Source organism: Aspergillus pseudodeflectus, assembly GCF_044049435.1.
Source record: "Aspergillus pseudodeflectus strain CBS 756.74 chromosome Unknown BJX68scaffold_24, whole genome shotgun sequence".
NCBI lineage: Eukaryota > Fungi > Ascomycota > Eurotiomycetes > Eurotiales > Aspergillaceae > Aspergillus > Aspergillus pseudodeflectus.
The window spans coordinates 143,638-170,325 of NW_027263800.1; the positions used below are offsets into that span (position 1 = coordinate 143,638).

Consider the following 26,688-nt stretch of genomic DNA (forward strand, 5'->3'; position numbering starts at 1 on the left):
AGTTTCGGACCGTAAAATCTTTGATTCACTGTCTCTTCGTTCGCGTTGTTTCATTTAGCGGAGTGGTTAATCTTGTTGGCATGACCTGCCATACTTCAACTAACGTGAATCTTGTAGAAATACTATTGGCTTCCAGCATGGTAACATAAACAAAACTAAATAGGAACCAGCCTTACACCTTACATGACATGTACTTGTCTCCTATCTTGTTCAATTCTGCACCCATGGTTTCGTAACAAAAGTGCGTGTGGTAATGAGGCAGAGGCGGGCAAGCCCAACCAACGTGCCTGCAGAACAGTGGTGCTTGGTAAGCAGCGGATGCTGTTTATGGTAAGATACCAATAATGCAGATGAGATGGTTAGCTAACCTTTCTTAACCCTTGGATGGTCGCGACTGATGCGGTTGCTGACAGAAAGTCCAGGGCATCCGACCGCCAGCGTGTGCCATCGATCCCAATCACACCGTCGGGCTTCAGATACTTCTGCATGAGAAACATCGTAACTTTAGCCAAGGCCTGGAGCATCAAAGTCTGAGATTGGGCTGGCTGCCGCCCGACGCAGTGCTCCAAACCGGCTGTCCGGATTCGTTAGTAAGAGGACGAGTGGGAACGGAACGACCTGTACCGATTTGAATAACACCATTTTGTCCGAGAAGAATATTGGAGCACGTCAGCGATCGGTGCTCAAACCTCTTTTCCAGTAGATGCGATAGTCCATCAAGTACCTCTTTGAGTTAGTGCCTTTCTCTTGCCGCGGTTGGTGATCCATACCTGTACCAGGATAGAAGCCAGCTGAAGCTCAGATGGGAAGACATCACAGGCAACCACGTGTTCCAAAGTCAAAGGAAGGTCATCAACAATAAAGTATGTCATGCCATAGTCCTTGAAGATCTCGGTTGCAGAGATGACGTTGGGGTGTTGAGTCTGTTGAAGCACCTGCTGCCACGTATCTGCTTTTTCCCTGGAGAATGCACGGACAGCGATCACCTTAGAAGGGTCCTTTTCATGAACTGCAATAGAGACGGGGCCTGCAAGATTACAGGTAAAAAGATCTTTCAATATGTGCCAGGGTGACCCTCTCCGGATAACGGGCGAGTGAGCTGTCTGGCGCTTACTTTCGGGGCTGGCCTCGGATACATCTCGTGCAAGGCCAAAGACGGCATTCTTTGAATTTCCTGGCTTCTCCCATTGCTCTCCCCCTTTATTCAGCTTATGGTTACTTAGGTCATCAAATTCCTTCTGCACGATCACTGGCGTGGGTGTTGGAGAAAGTGGTTGGTTAGCCTTAAAATCCTTGGCGTAGAGTTGTGTGAGAGGTCGGTCACACATGGTATGTGGCCGTCGACAAGAAAAATCAGCTCGCACAGTATAGGAACCAAGAAGATGAATATTCCTGTCTCTGTTTTCAGATGGAGGCCTCCTTTATGGAAAATAATGCAAAGAGCGATGCGCTGATGTGTCGACAGTGGGCTTAACCCGCGAAAACCACCCCGGTGAGTGTTCAAATAAGTACCACATAACGTCAACTCAGCTGAACATAAATAGTTCTGTCTCACCTCAGACCTCTTACAGTATGAACCCAGTCGCGGGGTCGAAAAATTCTTCCGGTATAAAATTCGGCGGGCAAAATATTATCGGGTTGAGAATGTTCACCTTTAAGAATATTGTTGAAAGTAGTTGTTCATTGAGTTAGGAGTTATCTACTACAGGGGCGGGATGCCTCATATATCTGCTCCCAATCCCTGCCATAAGTTAGCCACCGTGATACTTCAAACCGCGCGATACTGTTACGAGACCTCAGTGTTAACAGTCACAAAGCCGGGCGCCTGCGACTAGAAGCAAGAAGCTGCATTTGTACGGCGGACTCTCACCCAGGACCTGCCCATGAGGGGTCACGTGCGTATATCATCGAACGTACCACGAGCGGTATACTAGGAAAGGGGATATATAAGGACACTCGTTACCCACTGTACTTAACATGCTTATTCTTCGTGATCAATACTGTACACTATTGTTATTCAGAACTACCTAAGCCAAACTTTGCGATACACTTCGTCTACCAGTTGACTTTACAGGCTCCATTATACGTGGTGAAGACTCGCCTTGATTCGGTCCATTTTTATCCAACTTGACTGTGACTGGCCCCTGTACTAGCTGGACGCTGAGCAAACCTTCTGCAATCCTAGGTAAGTCAAACTGAAATTCGGGATTTAGGCCAACGCAATTCTAAGATTTGGAAACAGTACTTGAGAGGTCAAGGCCCTTTCCGTAGCAAGGATATCGTTATAACAAAGCAGAAGTCACATTTCGACCTAGCTATGGATTTGTTAACAGAAACTGAACGGCGCTTAACTACAGAACGACTCCTGAAATACCAAGGCACCGCCAAAATAGACCTCGACCAAATCTATCTCCAGCCATTAACAAGCCGTGAGATTGACCAGAAAAATGTGGACCGATTACGTGATATCTTCGCCAAGGATGGTTGTCAGCGGCTCGATATCCGGAATCATGTGACTGCTATCGTTTCCAGACGGCACTTGGGAAGAGCATGCCAAGCCGCAGGACTGACCGCTGAAGAACTCAAAACTTGCCAACAGCAATACGTCCACCTTTCTTTCCGTGGGCACCAAGTACAATGCCTTCATGGCCAACATAGATTGAAAGCCGCTGAGGAAACCTTACCTCCCTTTGACCGGTGGTGGACGGTGGATCTATATCTGGATGGTCTGGTTTCAAAATGCAATGATTTTCCAAGTTCGTACTAATCCTCCCTTGTAGACATAAGCCCAGATCTACGGACTGCACTCATCGATGAATATGCAAACGAAAAGGCTCCAAGTGATGGAGAAGTGTACCGGAAAATCCGCCAGTATCAGCATGAGGCGAACGCGCTCTTTCAAAATCGTTGGTGGACCCGACTATCGCCGAACAAAGCCAAGCGGCTGAGGCAGCTCACTTCCCAAGATAATACAAATCTCTGTGCAGCATTTGACGCGTTACTTGCGATCCCCGGGCTCTGGAATGGGATGAGCCTTGGTTTATTAAACACAGTCCTGGCGTTAAAGTGTGATGAAGTCAGTCTCACTCCTCGCTATCTGTAGGCTATCCCTGACTTATTGTTATAGGAACTTATCCACTACTTGACACATGTGAAGAATTTTTGGGCAGCACTTGTCAACCATGATCGCACTCGAATGGCCCTTATTGACCTGTACACAGTTGACGCACTGCAGCTTTACGCTCCTCGTGCGTCTAAAGTTGACCGGAAGACGGTGAAGGGGAAAATACTCGGCGGCGAGGTCTTCTCCAACTTCAACCGGTCCGAACGTGCTGCAATATGGAAGAAGATGCGGTCCCATGAAATGTGCGACGGCATCATCCCATCCCTTCATACCTTCTTCCGCGATATATCCTACCTGGAACTCTGTGCCAACGCCGTGAAACGGCTCATTCTTCTGAACAAGCAACAGCTAACTGTGCGAAGCGCGCTAGTCCATAGCTTTCGATCTCGTCGCTCTAACGGAGCTTGCCTAATCCAGACATCGGAAACTTCTTTTCGACGACTGCCTGGATCTAGGGATGAACGTATATCGTCGGGTTATCGTCAAATTTGGATGTACGCGATGCGACACTACCCGGACATGGCGAAGGATCTCCAGAGCGGACCGAAGGCCAATCCCACCCGGGCGAAGGCACGAGCAAAGGCAGACGAGAGCGTGATTCATGGAATGGCCACTCTTGCAAAGAAGCTAGGATTTCGTACTCCCCAAATCAAGGCGATCTTAAGGCAGTCCCCTGACCAGCAGATTGCTCGGGCAGCCCTGCTCAAAGCACGGAAGCCGGATGACTACCACTATGACAGTGAGACCTTCGAGTCTCTTATTGAGCAGATTGCTGGTTGTTTTGCTCTCGCTGTTCCAAATGAAGCCGCACCAGTAGCGCACATAACCGGTCGAGCAATTAAGCTCAAGGACCGGTGTGGAGTGCCCCAGGCGCAAACCCAGCAACTAGACCGCCCACATATCCTCTTGGGCACACTACACTCGGCGACACTGTCGCAAACAAACCTCTCATCCTTGGAGGTGAGACGAAGCGTTTACTACGCCTTTTTCGGTAAGCCCTCTCCAACGACCTTACAAGGTGCTTCGCTGGGGCAGTCATCGTTCAGTGATCCTCCTTCACCCTTGTTTATCCCACGCGATATGCCGAGATTACAATCGGAATTGTCCTACGACATTATGTCGAGAAGCGGCTTTGATGAGGCGTCATTCAATGGCTATCAGGATCGTTCGCAAACTCCTGAAGAACAACATCAGAGGCAGGGAGAGGGGATGCGCCGAGGCCAAGAAATAGAACAGGCGGTAGAGCACGGCCCACTTTCCCAAGACCTTTCCATACAAAGCTTCATAGCGCCGGCGTCTACTGTGTCTGAGGTTATGGATATGTATTGGGATAGCTCTGACGCGGAAGATCAAGCTAGACTGGAGAATGTCGAACAACAGCCGGTACCTAGCTTAGGAATGGATTGTGACAGTGAAGAACATGAATGCACAGAGATCGATGAAGGTGACCTACTTAATCGATCAGAACGTGGGAGCCCTGGGGTGGAGGGTGTAGCCACTGGAGATCAGTCGATTTTAGGGGCGCCAATCGATACGGATATGTCAAGCATACTAGAGGAGCGAGCAGGCGCAGTGGAGGTGGACGTGGGCATGGGGTCATCTACGCTGAATCAATCAGAGTCGGTGGAAGATCGCGGTGGAATGCCGACTACCCTATCACGCCATTCAAGTCTTCAGCCACCAACATCCCCAAAGAAGAGTAGGGGTGCGTCATGGAAACCGTATGATGTTACACAGAAAGGCAATCGGAAAGTGTCAAAAAGATCGCTTGCCACTCGAGGTCAGTCGATAGCACAGGACGCCGTGACAAACTCGGAGCCAAGAGCTGAACAACAGCCTGGATTTGATACGTTGCAACCAATCGCAGAGCACAGAGGGCGGGAAATAACTCGGCCGGTCGACGAACCGGATGGCCTCGAATCTATTTCTGGAGGATCATTACCAGCTGAGTCCCAGAATGGAACAGCAGGAGAGCAAATGGGGCATGGAACGGAGCTCATCACGGGTGCGGGTCAAGAACTCCTCCAAGAAGATCGAGTAGCTTGGGAGCCCGCAGATGCTCTTACTCAGCTACAAACGTCAGGAGCCATGGAGGATTATGCCCCCAGGCCTGTGACCGAGCTCCCCGCTGACTTGCCGAGTCTGATTACACGGTTGAGGGAAGAGGAACGCCAGCTGGAAAATGAAAGTGTACACCTTGCCAATAATACGACACAGGGTCGTCCAAAACCACGGACTGGAGTTAGTCCGTCATATACTAAATTCCCTGCGCCTATTGCGGTCGAGAGCTCGCACGGTACTTCACTGGGCGATGAGGACCTCCCACGCTCTCCACGTCAGCGCCTGAGAAGGAGTCCGCAACTAAGTAAATCAAAGGGAGTGGGGAAACTGCGGCTGAAGAACGGGCCTACGCATCGAGATATCAATCGTGCTGGAACTCGGGATGCCGCCATCGCAGACGGCTTATGGAATAGTGATGATGGTGATGAAAACTTGACCAGTGCTGCTGTTGCCAGGCCCTCTCCGCAGGACACCGAACGACACCCAGCCAATATGCCCGATCCGGAGCAGGCTCAACGAGAAGCGATCGAGAGACAGGAAGAGGAGCATCTCCTGTTTGACAGTCCACATCCGTTGGAAGAAACGGATTACAAAGAGATGGAAGAAGACCAGCGGCAGGTGACGATCACATTCCAGGTCTACGAGCAAAGTAAATGGAGGACTACGGATGTGGTATCTGTGAGCCCTGATCATGTCGCCGAGGCGCAGATTCTTGCCGACGGATACGCACGAGACCCCAGACGGAATGCGCGTTTCTACGATGGCCAACTCCGCAGAGTTGCGGTCAATAAGTGCATTCGCGCCGCGATTGACGATGGTAGCTTCACCGTCCTGATGAGTTTTGGAAGGGACCTCGTGGTGACCCGGCAGCTTGTCGCGTCTGTGGCACCTTTCCTCCGAGCTGTTGGCGGTGATCAGCCAGATTTTGAATCAGATCGGGAATGTGCCTCCCCAGCACGCGGGCAGGGCCAACCTGGAAAGCGAGTGAAAGCAAACGCCGGTACTGCGTTGGCCGGTCCCGTGAGAACGCCGGAGGATCCGGGACCGACAGTGACCAGCGCGACCTTCCCGAGTGCGAGCGAGCGACGCAACCGCAAAAAGCTCACGCCTCGTATCGTGGAGCGGCGGGCGCGGGATGTGATGCCCCGTCGGGCAGAGGCCGATTCTCGACCCGTGACAATCGTGTTCCGGGTCCGAGAGAAAGACGGACACTGGAAGACGGCGCACGAGGTGGTCGTTGATCGGTCGGATCCATCGCAGGTAGAACGTGTGGCAAAAAAGGAGGCGAGAAACCGGCAGGCAACGTTCTATGATAAGAATCTCCGGGTGCTCACCCCAGCACAATGTTATGAAGCGGCGATTGAGGACGACACCAATATGGTCTTTATGCACTTCGCCGGGGACCCTGAGATGGATGAAGACACGATCAGGTCGATCGCGCGCGAGGTGGAATTCTGACGCGAAGGGCCTTGTGAGACTCAATTACCCTGGAATGGTCTGTAGACCTACAGAGCCGTAAAAGTGTGGGCAGACGACTGTCTGGGCCTTGCACCCATGGTAGGCGCCAGTTGGCGGTCCTCCCTCCGTGGTGGTCGTACGACCGCCGCCCTGCGACCAGTCTGGTCTGAAGCACAGGGTCTGGTGTTCTTAGAGCTATGTCATTAGACCTCCGCACCCGATCCTACTACCCTGGCCCTCTGCTCCCGATTTTACGACGCGGGTCATTAGTATCTGGGCCTATAACCTTGGGCCTCTGTTTCAACCCCTCCGGCCTTCTAGGTGATCAGACCACGAGCGTATGTCTGATTGTGGCTTATGACCCCGGTCAGATCTCCAGTATGAGCTGCAGGCCAGATTAGTCGTGTGGCTTACGTCGTAGGGGTTATAGGGATGTCCATAGTTATGGAGATACAAGCAACGAAATGGTTTATACTGTACAATATCCTGTACTTTAGATGAATCATTTATAAGATAGGTACAGGAGTATTCTTGTTCCGATTTTACTCCCTTTACGTACTAGCATCACAGAACTAATCGAGGGCCTAGAGGCCGGGCGCCGGTTTTAAATTTCACTATACTCTTATCCCAACTGAGGGTGACAGATCTTACGACACAAAAGAGTGGAATCTATTCAACACGGACCTTGATTTGACGGCACAAGCCTTCGCATAGTTAGCCTGTGATCGCTGAGTAAGGTTACTAGACGTCGAATGGAAATGCCATCTATTATAAAAGACTACAGTATATATTCATTTGCATTAGGAAATAGAAAGATAACCCAAAGTTTATATGAAACAAATGAAAAAGGTCTCCGGTAATTCGAATGCCCGGTATATCTAATTTGCGCCCTCCAAAATTAGCCAACGGCCTGTAGGGTGGGGACGCTACGTCGCTGTGGTTTCCAGCGGCAGAAGTCTGGCCGATAATCCGAATCACGCTGGACGGTTTATTACTGCCAACCTTATTCAAGAATACGTGCTGTAGACTATCAAGCTTGATATAGTAATGGAGCAAAAAGGGCGAATACCCTGCCAAAAGTTACCTTAGTATAAGGAAAGCACAAATATACACAATAATATTGGGTTGGAAGGCGCATTGCAAAGGACTAAATTCATCTGAGGAATGCAAAGAAATTAGGCCGACTAAATCGGCGATACATGAGGCGCTAAAATCAAAGCGTGGTATGCCCTTTAAAAAGGCAGGGGAAAGGAATTCCGACCTGGCCTGAGATTCGTGAGTCCACTAACTTCGTTTCCCGCCTGCGCTATAAGTACCTCGGTCCTCCTTAGCTATTGGGTTGGCTCTCCTGTCTTCACTATACAAGCATTCTCAAGTCCTGTGTACTGACAAGTCAACATGACGCTCGTTCAGAAGTATGTCAAGTTAGTTGACGCGAAATTTTTAGACCATATTGGGCGAAATGGCGCGTCAGGCCCCGTGCCCCAAGGTTTCAGAGATGGTACAACTAAAGAGCTCTCCAAAAAACAAAGTGATAGACTCGCCACTGCCATACAGGATGAGATCAAGAAACTTGAATCGTGGAGCGATGAGGAGCTCCTCAAATATGTTAATACAGGCGACACCAGAGAACGTATGAAGTTGATACTGGATGCGGGCGAGATCCTGGAAATTGCTAGCATGAAAATCTTCGCAGAGAGTGAGTAATTGTTTTCTTTTCTTTTCTTTTTTTGCCTCCCTCTCCCTCCCCTCTCTGTTTCTCTGTCTCTCTTTACTGTCCAGCTTAGTGGCATACCTAATTGCAATCAAGGAATGAGCCAGGTTTGCGACATCCCTTCCGGCCACAGCGGGAGCGAGGGAAAAGACCAGGTCGACCCGAACGATGACTCTGGGCACCAGTCCGAGAGAATTGATGATACATCCAAAGGAACACCTGGCGAAACAGATGAGAAAGCCCCGAACCATGACCTTGGGCATCAACCTGGTGGCGATGATGATACCCCCATGGACACTTCTAGCGTGAAAACTGAGAGTGACGATGATTTACATGAGGACTACGGCCCGGCTTACGAAAATGAAAGTAGAGGCAGGGAACGATCGGCTTCACCAATGCGCGAAGAGGACAAAAAAACTTTACAGAAAATTTTAAAGACGCACTGTGAAAAAGCCATCGAAAGTCTGAAAAGATGTCTATCAGGGGACCAGAGTTCTGTTGAGTCACTGAAAGCCATGAATATACAGATTCGGGACGAGGTTACCAAAAGCCTTGGTTGGGAGCCTCAGTTTGCACAGAACTTCGGGATACCCTATGAGAAATTCAGAGAAGGAGTTGACCCACTAGTTGTTCAACCACTAAAGACACCTTGTTCAGAGGAAGATGAAAAGGTGTTTTCTGAAAAGCTTGGACAGGCGAAAGTACACCTTTATCACGTCTGTCTTCAGAACCATATCCAAATAGAATGGTTGAATGGTGTTCTTGAAGGATCTGGGGATGATCAGGAGTACCCACAAAGATACATGTACGATGATAATAATACGGATGCAACAACCTACTGGCCTTACAGTATCTTGAGAACGCCCGAGTTCGTCATCTTATACGAAAAGAAGAAACGGGTTTCAGATGACCGCACAAAAAGCTCGTACGGCGTTCAAGTCTATGATGCAGAGAAAAAGGTTTTTCAGATTCAAGTGAAAGCTAATATAGGAAATGATAATCTTCAAAAATGGAGGCTCTTGCCAAACGCTTACAAATTTTATGCCGCTGATCGACAATGTAAAACTTCAGAACTAGGCCATATCGAACACATCTATTTCTTCACGGCGACGCAGCCACGATCTGGCAGGCACGACTCAAAGACTCCCGCTCCTACAGATGTCTGTGTGAAATTTCAGAAGTCCATATTGCCAAGAATGCTCCAAAGATCAAAGGTGGACGCTTTCTTGCCCGAAGGGGAGTCAGTTGATGATATCATAGAGCAACTGGCCAGCAGGGACCAAGTCAAACTGCCGTGGAAAGTCCGTGCCCGTAAGGTCGTGTACGATCTCACCGGAGATAAAGTTAAACACAGGCCAATGACCACTCTGGAAGAAGAGTTGTTCAAAAAAAATCCCAGACTAAAGGATAGAGCGGAAAAGCCCTTGTCACAGTCTGGCACCGTGGCTTCCGATAAGGCCGTGTCAGATCTGCGCGAAGAGGTAGAAAATAAGTTGAACGAATTTAATGTCAGGCTAAGTACCATAGAAGAGAAAGTGGTGACAACGGAGTATCTCAATAGCGCGCTCGATAAAAAATTTACCGAATTCCTCGATCAGATCAAGGCCAAAGCCGGTTAATAGCTCGAAAGATGCCATGCTTCTCCACGGCCTGGATCTGAATTAGCTCAGTTGTAAGAGCAGCTATGAAACAAAACGCTCAATCAGAACGTCGCTGTATAGACAAACCTGGGTCCGTTCGTTACGGGTTTTTTTGTGGTCAGAACCTACTCACACTCATTAGTTTAGGCCTAGTCATTCGTTTAGTACAGTACTTAATAATAATAACTATACTCAGTTTATCTTATTTTTTTCCTGCGGCCACTAATATGTTCTTCTGGATGATATGTTCAGTAGTTATATGTTTGTCAGAGAACTGCCCTTATGTCTTCGGCCCTTAACAAAAGACTATTCAAATATTACATCGCTAAAAGAAGTATTAAGATATTCACATTAACGACTAGCGCTCAATACATATATGGCATAATGAAAGGAACAATATTTCTTACATCGTCTGCTATACGAAGCTAGGGACACCTTGCACATAGAACCGAGTGTGTGGAGGGTCGTCTTCGCCGCTATCAGTAAACACGCACTTTTTACGTTGCTAAAGGGTTTGACGCGCCTGTGGTCAACGAAGCTGCTCACCAAAAATGCCTATCACTAAACTATATGAGCCTGTGCTAGCCGAAAGGTTTGCACAGATTATTGACCGTTCAACTATACTATCGACTCACCTGAGTCAGGAGCTGGCTTCCCGCAACGGAAACAATGTCGCTCTCTAGATCACCCTTTCGGTAGTCCTATTCTTTTATCAGTAGTTCCTTGGGCCTACATACTTTGAGAAGATAGTTGAATTGTCTACCATGCGGGGTGCTAAACAACCTCCTTATTCTGTACGGGTTACAAAGCCCATATAGAGGTCCACGTGGGCCAGAATTAGTATTGCGTACCCCCTTTTTATTGGTCCTTAGCAGCTCACGATCGTCCTTATTCTTCTAAGCTAAATCTCAAGGGCCCCGCGCCTTCTGCTTCCTTTGCCTCTCAGCCGCCACGATTCCGCCCGGATTCCAATTAAAACCCGTCGGATGGGGTCGCAGACCAGGCGCAGTGCTCAAGATAAAAGGTGGCTCGGACCGTGGGAAACACAGAAAACAATAAACTTGATTCGCTCTTACTGATCATGGCGTAGTGGGCAGGACTCCTACAGTGTTTGAGCCACTTGGTTGTGTGACCTACTTGATCAAGTTACCTTACTCGTTCACTCTGGAAGTTCAGGTTCCACTACATATAAAACAGATTTCCCCGATGGATTATCTGTCGCGGCATTCAAGCTCTTCTTAATAAACTACCAAAATGCCAAAACACGAGATGACAAAATCCGACGCTTCCCGGATCCAGTCCTCACAGGTAGAGAGCCCTTCTATTACCTCGGATGTTATTTTCTCATCGAGCTAAGTTCACTCTGTATAGGCTAGGGGTGGGGGCGACATGTCTTCAAAAGGATTCGCTGCTCGCGCTCAGTCTGCTGGTGACCAGTGGACAGGTTCACTGTCCAGGAGCAGTGGTCACTCGAATAATAGTATCAGCTCTTCTGATTCTAGAAACTCTGGAGCTCATAACAGTAGCTCTAGTGGCAGCACGGAAGAGGCAAGACGACAAGGTCATTAAAGACGATCTATGAAATGTTGTACTTTTAAATAAAAGCGTCAAATTTTAGCACAGTGCAAGAAAAGTTTGAGATTGGAGCACGGGTTGGCAAAAGATCAGATCTCTCTGGGTGTGGTTCCGACAATTGTCAAAAACAAGTCGCTGAATGTTGTCTATGAACAATTTTTGAGGTTGGCAGTTCCCTAGGACCAAGCCACCTCTTCTGCTCTGTCCATAAAACTACTCTCTCCGCGTTGAGAAAAGACGATTTATTAGCAGAGCGATGAGTTACTAGTCTGGTATTCCTCCATTTCGGATTTCTCTTGCCCCTCAAGTACGCTCGGTTAATGTTGCCGAGGAACCATATATTTGCGAAGTTCAAGACATTTTCAAATTGTCATAGAAGGGCCATCCAAGTATGACACCTCTAGTTAGTTAACCGACGTAAGCGGGTTTTGGGGGGTGGCGAATTGCTTCAAGATCTCAAAGCGCGATCGGAATCATCGGAGTGGACTGATCGGGCGGCCAGCTGGTTGGGAACTACGTCACTAGCTGCTTAATGCTTCCGGCCGTTGTGGATTGGTTTTCTACGAATCAACGGTGGCTTGAAGAAGAGTAGACGTCAAGACCCAGTAGTAACGGCATGATATATATTCACCATTTTTCGCGGTCTAGATGGTTTTATAATATGGACCTTTATCTCCTCCTATTTGACTTCTATTTTTCTTGCTTGTTAGTCTTGAGCTCAATCCAGGAAAATAGCAAAAAGGTGCAGGATATGCAAAAAGAAATCCAACCATAATAAAGGACACGAGGCGTCCGAGCCCGTTTCGGAGGAATGTGTTGAGTCCGGCGAGCCTGCTGCTACCAAGGATTGGGATATTTCCCCTCCTGCTTGCAAATTTGTCTAGGAATCTTATTATCCAACACCAAATCAAGTAACCGACAAGGAGTCCAGCAGGTTAAGATGCCAAACTTCGTCAGCGCCAAGCTCGAAGTAGCCTGAAAGTATGGATTCTCCGGCTAAGTAACTTGATTTATCTTAGCGCACAACTTTTTTTTCTCATAACTCTTTCCCTATTCTGAGATGGGATAGTGACTTTTCCAGGCTAGGGCCGGGGGGTGTTCGGAGCTTCGTCGCGGGAAAAGGCAATTCAAAGACAAGTGCACAAGTACTGTAGTAACATACTTTTAGTTCTCAGTTAATAGACTAGAATTCCCCAGGGCGAAGAAAGGGGCAAGCCTTCGCTGCCCTGGGGCATCCTTTCTTTGCCTTGGCCGCTAAGCCCCCATTATCCCAAAGCGCCTAATTGACCCAGGTGTGACATTTGTGACATTATAATTTCTGGCGGTTATGTAAAAAGGGACGCAGAGAGGGCGGGCGTCCTGGAGTCGGCGAGACGACGGGTCGTGACCGGGTAAGTGTAGAATATGGGAGGAGGATGAGGGAAAAGTCTGGACCTCCGTGACGTGAACTGTATCGATCGCCATTTGTTTCAAACCCTATTATTGCTTCGGATTCTAATGATTCTAATCTGTTCGCTCCTGCTCTAAGTAATTCAATGCGGGTCATTGTGGCGAACCAGAAAAGAACAGAAGCCTATCCGCTGCCCCAGAGCCTTGACCACTCGAGGTACAATAGCCGGACCTGCCGCCACGGCATGAACCAGGCGCAAATTTTGGTCAGCACTGTAGTTCAAGGTGCATATATGGCTTGAAAATAGTACATTCTCTTTCGACTCTCAATGCCTCCTAGGTCATAAGAAAGTTCAGCATGAAACCCGCCGCTGCCCCTCCCCTCCTTTAACCGCCACTTCGAATCACACCTGAATATCCTGGCTGCAGCTCGTCGCCAATTTATGGGCTGCTTTCTGACCACCCTGATAGACCCTTTGAGGACTATATTGCCGCTGCTATCTTTTAACTGGCTCACTAGACGCACCGTGGCCTCTCCATGATTGTCAGTCGAAATAGCCGTGCTCAAGGCACCAGTCAAAGCAATTCTGAACAGAGCACCATTTTGTAATGTCTTTCGACATGAAGGACTGTACAGGCTATCATAAGGAACTGTTGACTATAATAGAACATATTCAGGTGATACAGTACGCAGCATTGCTGACCCTCAACATTCGCCCCAACATCATTAACCGCTTCATGCGTCTTATCCCTTCGCTCCTCATATTCAAGAATCATCCTGTCTTTGAGATCCATAATCACAGTATAGTTTGAATGGCTAGAATTTGTGTAATGTCTCAGGCGTAGTGGTTCTTATGAGTTAAGAAAGAAGATTGAGGATTTGCAGGTAAGAGGCCTAGCAGCCAAGTTATAAGACTGACGTGGTACTACTATAAGTGTAACATGAACCTTCCAAGCCCCCTCATAGCTCTGGTATGTAGGAGTAAATAGCGGAGACCTTAAACTGTTTCCTCAAAAGGTGAGCTTGAATGAGAGCCATAAGGCGTCCAGTGTCAGGAGGCTAGGGGATACATCTGGGAATCCGTCCGGCATTCTTTTCGTACAAGGGGCAAGCGCATTGCATGCACGGTGAATTCTTCGCATGCAGTTGTGACTTTTTTGTGACTTTCAGACCAATGACTTTCCTGCACCAAATCTATAGTAAGATTCCCTCTGTTTTAGACTAGTAGTAGGAGCTTGAAGAATAAAGTATGACCGCTAGCTCCTTCAGTTTCTAGTGAAGTTTCTGAAATAAGAAAAGATATTTTCGCTTGAGCTAATTATCCTAGGAATGTTTCACGTACACTACTGCTTACAGAAGCCCAGAGACCACTTGATTTGTGAAGTCTAGCAAGGCTGGCATATGCAAGGGGTGTTCAATTGCTCGATAGTAGTGACTAAATCAAGGCAGCCTATTGGAACTTGGCGCATATTTCACCCCGTGCCTTCGCAATTCAGACCTTCAGTATCGTCATCTTTCCTAGAGCTACAATAAAGCTGACTCCTGCCCATGTTACTACCTTTGACTTAAATTTTCTTTCCGAACTGTGTCTGCTATCTAATTTACAATCAAATACCGAATCTATCACGAAAGTCAAAAGAGATAAAAGAAGTTGGAAGGCGGGAACGCACTCATGGCTTCCCTGGGGAGCTCAGCAATCGACTTCAACCAGCCAGAGATATCGTATGCAACTCATAGACTCCTTGCTCCTAATGATGCCTGCTAATCATCCTATCTCAACTGCAGTCCATATGAACAGTCAAGGATCATTGTTGTTACCATCGGGAACAAAAACTATTCAATTCCGGAAAACTATATCCAGGGGCAACATCGACTATCTCAAGCAAGACAGTCTTGGAATCCACGTATTATACTTGGAGATATTGCCGCAGATATTGGTCACACTGTCTTACATTTCCTATACAAGGGGGAATATGAAACAATCGCTTATGGGAAAATCGAAGCAGAGACACATCGCGTTGAGATTGAATACAAGAGAAGCCTCCAGGTCTATTACGCCGCCAGGAAGTATGAGATACACGGCCTCGACACGCTTGCCCAGAACTATATCATGACTCTCAGTGAATCTCTGTCAATTTTCCAAATCCTACAAGGAGCCAGATTGATATTTTCAAGGCTGCCTGAGGACGAAAAATGGTTTCATGACTATCTGCATTCCAAGCTTTCAAGCATCTTTGCGATTGATGAGACAACATTCCAGCTGGACGAGTTCTACAATGAAATTGTAGACGACCCAGCACTCAGCAAAGCCGTAATAAGGATTGTTGTCAAAGCATTTACCACCGAGACATTGCGCTTGCGAAACATTCTTGAATCTGGTACCAGTGGGAATATGATGAACACAGAAGGTGGCGAGCCTGCTTGTAAAGAGCCGTTCCCAGCGCCTCAGTCTAAGGATACTTCGTGCCCCGAAGTCCCATGTGAAGAATATCGGGCCGGGAAGTCCCCATCCGCTCTTTATGAGGAACGTCCATGTGGAGAGCCGCCAATCGAGGTCGCTGCAATTGAGAGCGAAAAAGGCACCCCCAAAGTTCACCACAATAACGGAGATAACGATGACTGGGGTTGGGACTTGCTTCGTGTAAAACCAAAAACGGAGAAGAGAAGGAAGCGACTAGCCCGGAAGCACGCCGAGTGGGATATGCAAGTGTGAAGGCGATCTTTCTGACGTTACCCGCGCCAAGATACTTGCCCAGAAGAGATCTCAGCTGGAGTAGGTTATCAGCATGTGATTGTAACATGAGCTCCTCGATAAAACTTGCTTACACCCTCAATTGTCCATATCCTGAGGGGTTAGCTCCGCTTAGACAGCTGTCCAGGGTTCCTCAAACCCTCTCCGTTCCCCCACTTTGTCTACCGAAGATTTCTTCCCGCAGGCCGCTGAAGGTAGGGCATGCGAGAAGGATGTGGCGGACCGTTTGTGTTGCTCTTCCGCATTGGCAAGGGCTGTTCGGTACATCCGGACCACTCCTCTCTGGTAGAGGTAGTGGCGGAGTCCTATCTTGCCAGGGCGCATTTGAACGGTTATCGTGCTCAGCGCTCTGGGTAGCTTCTGATGCACCCTTAGGAACTTCTTTGTTGGTGTTGCGTTAGTTGGTATAGCTCCCGGCCATGATGGCTTGATTTCCCGTCGGTCTCCCATCGGGTATTTACTAACTTCATAGACCCTTCCCTTCTCTTCACGGCCGACCCAATTGGTCTTGAGGTAGTCAAGCCTCGGCGCTGTCTCATCAGTCATGATCTCTATCATTCTGCCTCGGTGGCCATAGGCCTCGAGGACGTGATTATTCGTGATGGTTCGAACACGAATGTGTACCCTATTCATATGACTCCCTTAAATTCCTTCCTCGAGAAACTGAGTCCGGCAACAGGTGTATCCTGCCAAAGTCGATATGGATGTTTGGTAATCCAACAAGACGCTACTTCTACGGCTGTTCAGCAGTTATTCGCTATAGCACACTTTACTATCTCAGTTGATCTCTATTTTTCAACTCGGCGGCTTTTTCTTTTTAGGGCAGAAGGCCCTGTTCAACCACGCTTGACCGATCTTATGAAAGTCGTTCTGTTTATCACGTGGCTGCAAATGCGATCTCCCGGTAATTATCCAAATCTGTTGTTGATCCCCCACTCATTCAGCTTCTTAAGTAAGGGTTGGCTTCAAATTAGGCGTATCTTAACATCCCTTACAAGGAGTGCGGCCTCCATCCAGTAACTTGAGACCTTTGGGAAACCGATTTTAATCCAATTTCAGAGTTTGAAGTCTTCCTGAATGATACTTTATCAGAATAGAAATCACCAGATGAGGTAGAAGAAGTGCATGGTACATTTGGGTTTTATTGATCGAAAGTTAAGCTTTGTGTCCCTACATTCGTGTGTTGAACTCATTTAAGAACTCTTGCTATGAACGGGCTTATGTACAGGTACAAAGAAGACGACTAATTTCATCCCATTCGGGGTTAATTAGCTATATGCGAAACCTTAGCCAGCTCTATAGTGGAGAGGTTTACTCCTCCCACAATAGCTGTGCAGAGTTATGAGAATTCTGAATCAGCGACACACATATTTTCACATTTGACGATTTGAATATTCACATTAAATTTCGACAGACAGAAAAATAGTTCGCTATGATGCCCTTGTTGTACTGTAACGGAAGCATTAACGATGTGTTTGTGTGCAAGGCGTTCAGCCATACTAGTACTCCAAGCGAAGGTTTGCTCAGTTAGTAGGCCTACTGCCTTAGGACAAAGATATATCTTGGACACCGGCACTTCTACGAACGGTCTGCACCAGCTTTGGACTATGACGACCAATCAACAACGCTTAATAAGGCTAGTATCATTCAATTATCGCTCTGGGTTCCTGTTGAAAGCATAATGAGATGTTCCTTTATCCTCATTTTTGCGTTACTGCATCTTCAATAACCTCCCGGTGGTTGCCTAGCCTGTGAAATGATTAAATGCTGGAGCTCTCCTGGGATTTTGAAGCAGTGATTATCTACTTTGGGGTTATTTGAGAGGAAATGGCGACGGCCTGGTTGAGCAATATCTTGTATAACCCTTTCGCGCTCTCTACGTCTCTACTTGCCATAGTGAGTCCAGCACTGTGATTTCAACTTCAGACTCGGACCTCACTTTAACAGACGAAACCAAGATCGGGTGGTTCATATCCTTCGCTTCATCCATCGTCGCCAGTATTCATGTCAGTTATCCAACCTTCTCATGGTGGAACACTGCCTATTCCCTCTGCTGTCTCTCCGGTTCGGCTGTTATTCTCGTCAATAACAGTCAACGTCACCGCATTGCAGTATGTCCCAGCAAATAAATTTAACATTCAACCTGAGTAACGATGGACAACAGACTGTGGGCTATCTTTCCGCGGGATTTACGTTCAACGTGCTGTCCGTCAACAATTTGGTCTATAGGAACAGCACCGCCTGCCAAGTCGCTGCTGCAGGCTCTATTCTGGTCTCAATAATCATTGTAAGTGACAAAACTTTGAATTGATTGAAGAAATATATTTAGTTGCAAGACTAGGTTATTTGGATATTCTATTTTGGGTCCATACCGCAGGAAACTATCCAAAGCGAACGCCGAGCCCCGCTCGAGGATCCGGAATCCTTCTCCCTAAGGAACCAGACGGAAGAAGTGCAAATTCATATCGACCCTAGTGTCCGTTGCAGCGGTGTGCATCCGCCCCTTTCTCGATACTCGGTTATCCGCGAATATCAAGGTGGACAGGCGTCAACCGCGAGCCACCAGACGATCTATCCCTACCGAGCAAAGGCAATCTACACTTATGCGGCTAACCCAGAGGATAAAACCGAGATTAGCTTCGAACAACATGAAATGTTGGAAGTGTCGCAGGTTACTGGAAAATGGTGGTGGGCCAGGAAACTGGACGGGACAAGTGGCATTGTTCCGTCTGACTATATGGTTCTCCTGCCGTGAGTTTACTCTATATACCGATATGTAGTATGTACAAATTTAGGCAGCCTCAAGAAATCTGTTGCTGCAACTGCTTTAGTAAGATTCAAATCATGCTTCTCCTCTGCATTTGAACGGCAAGGGTAGAAGAGTTGTGAAAATGCATTGCTTTGCCACCCTGAGACTATGGCTCAAAATACGTGCACGTGCTCTTCTATCTATCGATGTTTACAGTATTATCAATACATACCACCCTCCCAACCTTGTAGCTTAGGTAGATCCATTCTTTTTCACACTAGCTTAGAAAGGTAGCAAATTCAGTGTCGCAGTTGCTTCCAGCCAGTTTGTAGCTCACTTCCAGCTGAGAAGGATAACGGCTTGTTCAGGTACGGATTAGATAGAAATAAGAGTAGCGCTGTTGGTTTCGGTACAGCGCAAGAGCCCGAGAATGCTGTATACGTTAAAGGTTTCGTTACTGGGTAACACTTTCTCTCGTAGATCTGTAGCACCATATCCGCGTTCAGTACATCCCGTCATATCGACGGATGGATCATACCAAACAAGAGCACGGATGCTGCTGCCATACTGTAATTTATGAATTTCTTATCCGAACACTGTTTGATGATGAGTAAGTCCCAGGCATACAGACGGTAGTTAGAAGACCAAGAACCTTGCAAACATGGGAAACGATTCTGTATTGGGTGACTGATATCTAGTTGGCTTATTATGTGATGACTACGCGAGGTCGAGCCTCAGGACAGGCGGACGTTCGAGTACATAGCTCCGACAGCAGACTACAGTCACCTGACCAGACCCGTGACTATCGCAATTTCCCACAACATCAACTCCACCTTCAGCGGTTTTTAACCCCCCAGGAATACCTTGCCCCAACGTCAATACCTCCTTCTATTTATCAAATTACCATACCTAACTCGCCAAGGGAATCCCAGTCAAGATGCCTTCAAACGATGAATTTACTGTTTCTTGGATCTGCACCAGCGATCTTGAATTGTCCTTCGCGGTGGCTGCGCTCGACGAGACATATCATACACCGTCCAATACAGTACAGTATGCCCATACAAATGGCTACATTCTAGGACGCATTGGGACTCTTAATGTGGTTGTTCTCGACCTACAGCGCTTTGCCGACGTGGTCGGACCAAATATCCAGCGGAACTTTCCGTTCATCAAATTTGGTCTAATTGCGGGCCCTGGAAGCGGAATCCCGCAGGAAGACTATGATATGAGACTCGGTGATGTTGTGGTCAGCTGCCCAAGCACAGAAACTGGTGTTGGAGCCATTATTCAGTTTAAGGAGGAGTGTACAACACAAGGGCTCAGATTTACCTCTGGGCGGTGTGTGAACCACCCCCACATGGCTGTTTTGTCTGCTATGGTTGCAGTTGAGACAACTGCTAGATTGAAGGGACTTAAAATTCCGCACTACACTCCCCTCCAGAGAGAACCTTACGATGTTCTATACGAGCCCACCAATGACGAAAATCCTGAACATGATCGCGAATACAATCTATGCGAACATATAAAAGGAGCGATGCGCCAAGAGACTGGGCGCGTTCTCGGACCGAAAATCCATACTGGTCCTGTTGCCTGCCTGGGTTCACTTCTTGATGACGCCGCCAAACGTGACGAGATGAAGGAAAGATTTGGCATTATTGGCGTGAAGCAAGGTGCTAAGGGGATGGCTGGGATGGTTGCTGTGGGTTTCCCAATGACTGTCATATGTGGGATTGCCGATTATGCGGACTCGCCTTCATTGACTAACGAACATTTCCGGGGATATGCCGCGGCAGCAGCAGCAGGATACGCGAAGGAGCTTCTGAACTGTATTCGAGATGTATAGTGTTTTGTTAGTGTGCTCTCTGCTCTTATTAAGCCCGGGCACTGTCTTTTTCATGTCAGCAAATTGCCTTTGATTAAATATAGTAAATACGGTATGAACCACATATACATACTTGGCCATGTGAGTTAGATGACTGATCGCAAAATGATCTTCCAAGTTCTTGTCTTGTTCTACATCGTGAGCCTTTGTTGGTGGCAACCTGACTCTTCTCATTCAAGACGGTCATTACCGCCTCTATGCTCGAGATGTAGCTGGCTGTACTGGGTATTTAGGCTTTGTTAGTCGACCAGAAGGCAATCATTGTGCTATTGGCTATGATATGGACGGCAATCAATTTGGTTTTCCTCCTATACCCTTGACAGATATCTGCGTCTCGGCTGTGGTCTCGGTATACGGTCTCAATGGCACCATAACATTTCGCAATGATGTAGGAGATGGAAACGCGTGCACACTGAAAGGTTATTATTAAAATAAGTGAGTTTGATTACGCGTCTGGATGGCCACCTCTGCGTTTCTAGGAAACTCACGGAAGATCTCCTGCCACAGAATTGCTAGCGGTCGTTCGGTAAGAAGGGACTCGAGAGTGCCGGCTCCTTGTAGACACCGAAAAAGCTTTCAAAGATGGTACAAACTCAGGGGTCTTGAGAACTTTGATACAGTATTCTCCACCGTTTTTCCGGAGAGCCGGCATATCCTTTTAGGAGAGAGGTTGCGGTACCGACCCATCCAATACTTTAGAAGCGAGACTATGTTTGTATGCCCGTTGTCAGCTGCCAACATAAGGGGTGTTATGCCGGAGTCGTTTTGTGCATTCATTGCAGCTCCTGCAGCTAGCAGAAGTTTAGCAGGTTGAAGGTGCCCCTGTGTAGCGGCTATCAGGAGGGGATTGCACTCTGGCCTCGGCACCATCATAGGGAATCCTTGACCACTCCAAACTCGATATTGCCAATCGGGAGGAAGCACGTTTATCGCACTTGGATGGTCTTCCCGAACCGCATCCAGAATCTCCAGTACGTTCCATTCTCCTTGATGTGTGATGTCTAACATAGTTTCTTGGGAGGCGATTAGAGAAACGATATCATTGTTTCCTCTTAGGCGAACGCCCCAGTTGGTCGATGGAGTTGATCCTAGAATCCAGGCGCCAAAATAAGTTAAATAACTCCGTGTTTCCGCTCTCGGCGGCCCAAGAAAGGGCTGTCCGACCGAGGATGTCCGCAGACAAGACTTCTGCCCCAGCGTTGATCAATGAATGGCAGGTCTCAAGGTGCCCATATCCTGCAGCCAAAGAAAGGGCGTTACGTCCGTCGGAGCTGATAATTCCAACATCAGCTCCTGCTTGGGTGAGGACATTGGCCGAACCAAGACGCCCAAATTCTGCGGTCATCATCACCGCTGACTTGTGGTCATCTGGACAGTATCTATTGTTGTCGGCACCTACGTGAAGCAATTCACGAACAGTATCAGGATGATGATAACCTAACAAAAGCTCTTCTAAATCCGTGTTTGGCTGCTCATGAGAGCGAAGTCTTGCCCCAAATATCAATACGTTCAGTATTTGGCCCTGCTTTTAATAACTTCTCAACAGCCAGATGTTGCCCTTTGGATACGGCTATGCAAAGGGCAGTTCTGCCCACGCGATGTCTTCCGTCTACCTCGGCATTTTCTTGATGAAGGAGACGCATGACTTCATGGCGACCATACTCTGCTGCGATACATAATGGAGAACTTTTTGTTTTCTTGTCGCTGGATAGGGATGTGTTGACGTCGGTATTTCCTAAGTAGCGAAGCACAGCTCCTAGTACCCCTTGCGCGCATCCCATCTTAGAGCAGTCAAATCATGTTGTTTCGCGTTGTAGAAGTAGAGGAAGTGATTTACTCCGCCATGCATCTGTCGTGCTGTTCGAGCTAGCATGGCCCGATCCCTTTCACTCAGATAGTCAGCGATGTGTCGCATAAGCTCCGTGCTAAGCGCCGTAATAGGCGTCTAAGTATCTAGTAGTCCGCTGATACTGGATCAAGATTTAGGAATGTAGCTTGGGGACCAACTCTTTCCGGGTATGTCTAATGGTCTATTTTGGCTCATAGGCTGCCGAAGATGTATGAACGACTCCAGAATCTGGACTCAGGCAAAATTTGATCTATGATTATTCTTCTAAGCGTATTGAAGCTTTTGTACGAGCGATCGGTTTATCTTTGACCTTTTTTTTCTGGCGTTGACGGAGCATAGAGACTTTCGACGTTGAGCTGTCCTGAGATTCCACTCTCGAGTCCTCGATGATCAGTAGTTAACTGCTTAGATTGATTTGGCGCCCATTGTTAGCTAGCCTGCCTCTCCCTTGGCGCGACTGTGAATAGCTAAAGACTTACTAAAATGTGGCCAAAAGCCGAGCTTCTCGCGGCACTATACGGAACAATAGCGCCATTGCCCACTGCAGAAGGCGCTTAAGATGATACTATACCTGGCTATTCAATATGGTTGCTTCTCTCACATTTGTTCAACCAAAATAGGTGCCATTTTCACTTCCTTAAACAGATCCGTTGACTAACTGTTGAACATGCACCAACACCCCTCCCGCAATCAAAGAAAAAAAGCTGGCAGCTGGCCTTTAATTTGCAAAAGTTGGTTAATAGGTTGTTGTTCGCCCTACGAATGCTTCTCGAACTACTAAACGTTCAACAATTTCGATTTGCCATCCATCGTAACCCACCCAACGCAACTTGCCTGGGGGGCAAATTTCTTGAACGTGTCCGCGGGGTTGATAACCTCAGTGCGGAAGACAAAACGCAATGCAACTATGCACGTGTTCCCGGAAGCCGATCGCCCCCACTCGTCTCTCTATTCTCGGGTACCTTGCAGTGAACTATTGAGTCCATACGCACAGCCGTGCGACTAAGTCATAATCACAAAAGAATATAACTAAGTATTCCTCAGCTACTCCCACAATAAAATAGCAGAACTTTTGGGGATCTTAGGACGATAGTTATGACTACTGTACTGTATGATTATTGAGCAGACGATGGAATGATATGTGGGTGCAAATGCTGGGTTTTGGGAAAAGAACCCGCGTGGATGACTGGCTAGTCTACGTTTTTGATAGATTCTTGCGATAAAGAGTAGTAAATGACAGGTGACATTGGTTGCGCTGTGTTTATTGAGCAAATATCCTGGGATCGATATTCTCTCTTTCGAGTGAACAAGAACTTCTATCACTCCCGACTCGCACTATACCCGGACTAGTTCTAGCTAGAGGTGCGGTTTGTGGGCACGACGCTCCTGATACAGGTCGACAAGACTTGGCTTTGAAATCTCTGCCTTGTTGCGATGCTTTCAGCAGAGTATTGTGGCGCGTCCGGATGGCCCCCGGCGTCCTTGTAGGAAACTCCTGGAAGATATTATGCCACGAAAGTTGCCGGACTTCCTTAAGATTGATGAGTTTCGAATCGTCCTCATGGTTCCAAGGAACCCGCCGGTTATACGCAGTTCCGTCTGCCGGTTGTGTCCGAGCTGCTGCTCGCGGGAATCTTGCGGTGGTTCTTGCAGTTACCATCCTAGTCGCGACAACTCCGTACGCATGCTGAAGTTTGCTGCGAGCTTCCTGGAGCACACTGAGATCATGCTGAACGATACCACTCCTGGCGTCCAAGTTGTCGCTATGGCCACGTTCTTCAATCATGGTAGACAAGGTTTGGAGGCATCCAACCGCGGCTTGAAGCACACACAGGCTATCCGCTGGAGGATCAGCAGACACATTGGGAAGTTCAGCTGAAGACAGGCAATGACTGTCACCGCTTTGCGTGGCTTGCTTCGACGACTCCGCCAATGCCGGTCGGCGAGTAGAAATTCGCTTCGAGGCGCTGTTGACTGCTGGTCGGTCTAAGCGTCGCTTTCGAGGTCGAAGCACCCGGCCGGTATCGCTGTCACTAGTGCGACTACTCTTACCCTCGTCGTCGTCATCGGCAAAAACGTCAAAAACTCGCGAGGACCCGGGCCCATCCAACCCCGTAACCGACGGGGAACCGTCCGTTTGAGGAGAGGCATATAGAGCAACTTCCTGAGGATACTCTGGGAAGTTTGCGACGTCCGAAAGAGCTGCTGGGGGAAGCATTGAAGGACTTGTAGCTTGAGTGACCTTATCAAGTAAGACAACTAGAAGCTACCATTAGCCTGCCTGTACCGTCGATATAACTCGCAGAATCAGCTAGTTTACTTACACTCCCCAAGATCTCTTGATTCTAACATTTCTATGCTCGTTTGGGCGGGAGGGGTCTTGCCCCGTGATGCTGCAGCCGCCGGATGAACCTCTGGTGGGATTAAGGTGCTCGTAGCTCTGGCGTTTCTTCCACTCTGCGTCCTGTCACCGGCTTTTGGTTCCCAGAACATCTGTAAGTCAAGGTTTACCATGGTTACGGTGATAAGGAAGACGGCTTAATTGGCAGTGTTTTGATAGGGAAAATGGAATAAAAAAGGCGGGCAAATTGAGAATTCAATGCATGTCAAATGGAAGAAGGCAGCTGTTAATAAAGCACGCAATGCGCACATGAGGCACAATGGGCTTTCCGTCCTACCCGAGGGGACTTTCAGATTCCGGTGCTTGGATTGGGAGTCGCCTCGTCCTCTTGAAATCTCCTAAACTCTCTAGCGTTCCGTCTTGATAGGCATTACTTCCAGGAGTAAAATCAAGCGAGTCCGTGAACGCCCCATCTATCAAGCCTCGCGAATGACGGATTCGATGAAAAGCGCTGGCCCCGCCGCCTAGGCCCTGCTCTTCTGGGAAGTTACCCTCGTTTGTGTAGTATCGCGAAGATGCCTTCCCGTCTCACTAAGCCCAGCCGTGCCCCATTTACGGAGGCATTGCCTCCCTGAGGCAAACGAAGCGAGCCTCGGGGACTTTAAACCTATCGGATCCCTCCGTTATCACATGCGCTGTAACACCCAGGCCCGCCATTGATTGCTACGAGCAGTCCAGACCATTCTGGGAAAAAGCTCGTCGTGTGAAGGTGTGTTCCGGGCCCCCTAATTTGCGCAGCGTTCCATCTCCGGAACTCAAATATGACTAGCAACAATAGACGAGGCGGATTGAGGCAGCGGCGGAAGCGAAGGCGAGATATCATTCCCACATGCAGATACTCCAGTGTGTGCCGCAGGCCTGCAGCCAGCAGCACCATTAGTCCAAGGCTCGATTAGGGCGGTATCCGCAATGAGCAACCGGGCTATCGTTGACACGCCGCAGGCATCCCAAGCATAATTTTTCGAGCGTGCGTTCCTTCGATGATGAGGGAAGTGGAAAAGTTGAGATCGTAGAAATTGCTAGAAATGGAGTTCCGGGAAATCACCAACAATTCTCGTAGTGGGGACGATTCAGTGTCCTGGAGGAGGCTGTGGTAGCATCCGAGCGGCGATCAGGAGGCAGTGCTAGGCAGCAGCGATATGGCTCGTAGCGGCATCGGCTGTTAGTTCGGCAGAAGGAATGGTCGAGAGTGCGGTTGGCAGGATAGTTTGGGTGTGGACAAGGAGGAAGACAACTGAGGGGGAGGATGGGACACTTATAGCTTTCTCAAAAGCGGCGAGCGGGACCCAGCGCCGCGTGATTGGATGCAGCAGCTCCGGGAGCGCTCCCTGACCACTCAGGGCGCACTCACCCCTGCTCCGGGCGCGCTCAGGGACCCAACCGGGAGCGCGCTTGCCCGGATCCGGCAGTGTTACCGTCAACCACATTACTATATAAATATCCACACGTCTTACGTCTTAAGTTATCTTATATTAGTATAGTAGATAACTATATTCTTTTAGAGGATCCTAGGATTACTAACTATATATATTAGCACGTCTTTAAACTTCTCCTATATAACTAGCTATAGGATTATAGGTTCTATATTATACTAGTCTTAGATCCTCTTATTACTAATTATAGATAGTCCATACCACACTTTCACGTCTTCCTTTATAAAGTAGGAGGGCTATATCTTAAAATATACCTCTATTATAGTAGACTATTCCTAGTATTCCTTCACGCTACGGCCCTTAAAAGGGGCTATATTAGGCTTCTCTCTAGGTAATACCTCCTCTTCTCTTTCCCTCTTTAGGGCTATAAGCTCTATCTAGAAGGCTTAGGCTAGTTACTTAATTATCTATAGTAATATAGCCGTAGTTGTGGGTTGAACTAGGAGGGAAGGATATTTATATATATTCCTAACTCCTTCCTAGATTATTTTAAGAAATGTGTTAACTTCTAGGTCTACTTAGTTTAATTAGACTACCTTTATCTATGCTAGTTTCTCCTTTAGGTAGAGTTTCCTATAGGCTCTAATATTATCTTTATAAGCTTTCCTATACTCCTCTTCTAATTAAATATAGTGTTACTACGCTTCCTATATATATACT

General features: G+C 47.9%; 8 protein-coding genes across 8 annotated transcripts; 6 read left to right on the top strand and 2 right to left on the bottom strand.

Moving 5' to 3' along the window:
* Positions 1-210: 210 nt before the first annotated feature.
* Positions 211-1,328, bottom strand: BJX68DRAFT_276169 (uncharacterized protein; the record flags this gene model as incomplete). The annotated part of the gene is made up of 3 exons (XM_071048031.1): positions 211-321; positions 369-563; positions 771-1,328. 3 exons carry the CDS (start codon positions 1,326-1,328, stop codon positions 211-213), a joined length of 864 nt encoding a protein of 287 aa, XP_070898525.1.
* A 684-nt stretch (positions 1,329-2,012) lies between these two features.
* BJX68DRAFT_276174 (uncharacterized protein) lies at positions 2,013-6,778 on the top strand. The gene is made up of 10 exons (XM_071048032.1): positions 2,013-2,726; positions 2,781-3,076; positions 3,128-4,691; positions 4,743-4,927; positions 4,961-5,161; positions 5,195-5,202; positions 5,233-5,373; positions 5,413-5,968; positions 6,211-6,369; positions 6,404-6,778. Exons 1-10 carry the CDS (start codon positions 2,318-2,320, stop codon positions 6,641-6,643), a joined length of 3,759 nt encoding a protein of 1,252 aa, XP_070898526.1. The 5' UTR covers positions 2,013-2,317; the 3' UTR covers positions 6,644-6,778.
* A 1-nt stretch (position 6,779) lies between these two features.
* On the top strand, positions 6,780-7,123 carry BJX68DRAFT_238083 (uncharacterized protein). Its single transcript, XM_071040284.1, has one exon. The coding sequence runs from the start codon at positions 6,841-6,843 to the stop codon at positions 7,042-7,044; it is 204 nt and encodes a 67-aa protein (XP_070898527.1). The 5' UTR covers positions 6,780-6,840; the 3' UTR covers positions 7,045-7,123.
* A 918-nt stretch (positions 7,124-8,041) lies between these two features.
* Positions 8,042-9,976, top strand: BJX68DRAFT_267337 (uncharacterized protein; the record flags this gene model as incomplete). Its single annotated transcript, XM_071045799.1, has 2 exons — positions 8,042-8,342; positions 8,454-9,976. 2 exons carry the CDS (start codon positions 8,042-8,044, stop codon positions 9,974-9,976), a joined length of 1,824 nt encoding a protein of 607 aa, XP_070898528.1.
* Positions 9,977-14,634: 4,658 nt separating this feature from the next.
* Positions 14,635-15,675, top strand: BJX68DRAFT_267338 (uncharacterized protein; the record flags this gene model as incomplete). The annotated part of the gene is made up of 2 exons (XM_071045800.1): positions 14,635-14,684; positions 14,748-15,675. The coding sequence occupies 2 exons, from the start codon at positions 14,635-14,637 to the stop codon at positions 15,673-15,675; spliced, it is 978 nt and encodes a 325-aa protein (XP_070898529.1).
* Positions 15,676-17,541: 1,866 nt separating this feature from the next.
* Positions 17,542-18,469, top strand: BJX68DRAFT_255612 (high osmolarity signaling Sho1 family protein; the record flags this gene model as incomplete). The annotated part of the gene is made up of 4 exons (XM_071043072.1): positions 17,542-17,610; positions 17,673-17,825; positions 17,879-18,001; positions 18,056-18,469. The coding sequence occupies 4 exons, from the start codon at positions 17,542-17,544 to the stop codon at positions 18,467-18,469; spliced, it is 759 nt and encodes a 252-aa protein (XP_070898530.1).
* Positions 18,470-19,307: 838 nt separating this feature from the next.
* BJX68DRAFT_238085 (uncharacterized protein) lies at positions 19,308-20,715 on the top strand. The gene has a single exon (XM_071040285.1). It carries the CDS (start codon positions 19,401-19,403, stop codon positions 20,304-20,306), a length of 906 nt encoding a protein of 301 aa, XP_070898531.1. The 5' UTR covers positions 19,308-19,400; the 3' UTR covers positions 20,307-20,715.
* Positions 20,716-22,101: 1,386 nt separating this feature from the next.
* BJX68DRAFT_267341 (SANT/Myb-like DNA-binding domain-containing protein) lies at positions 22,102-24,708 on the bottom strand (the record flags this gene model as incomplete). Its single annotated transcript, XM_071045801.1, has 3 exons — positions 22,102-22,290; positions 23,588-24,453; positions 24,519-24,708. The coding sequence occupies 3 exons, from the start codon at positions 24,706-24,708 to the stop codon at positions 22,102-22,104; spliced, it is 1,245 nt and encodes a 414-aa protein (XP_070898532.1).
* Between the last annotated feature and the right edge of the window lie 1,980 nt (positions 24,709-26,688).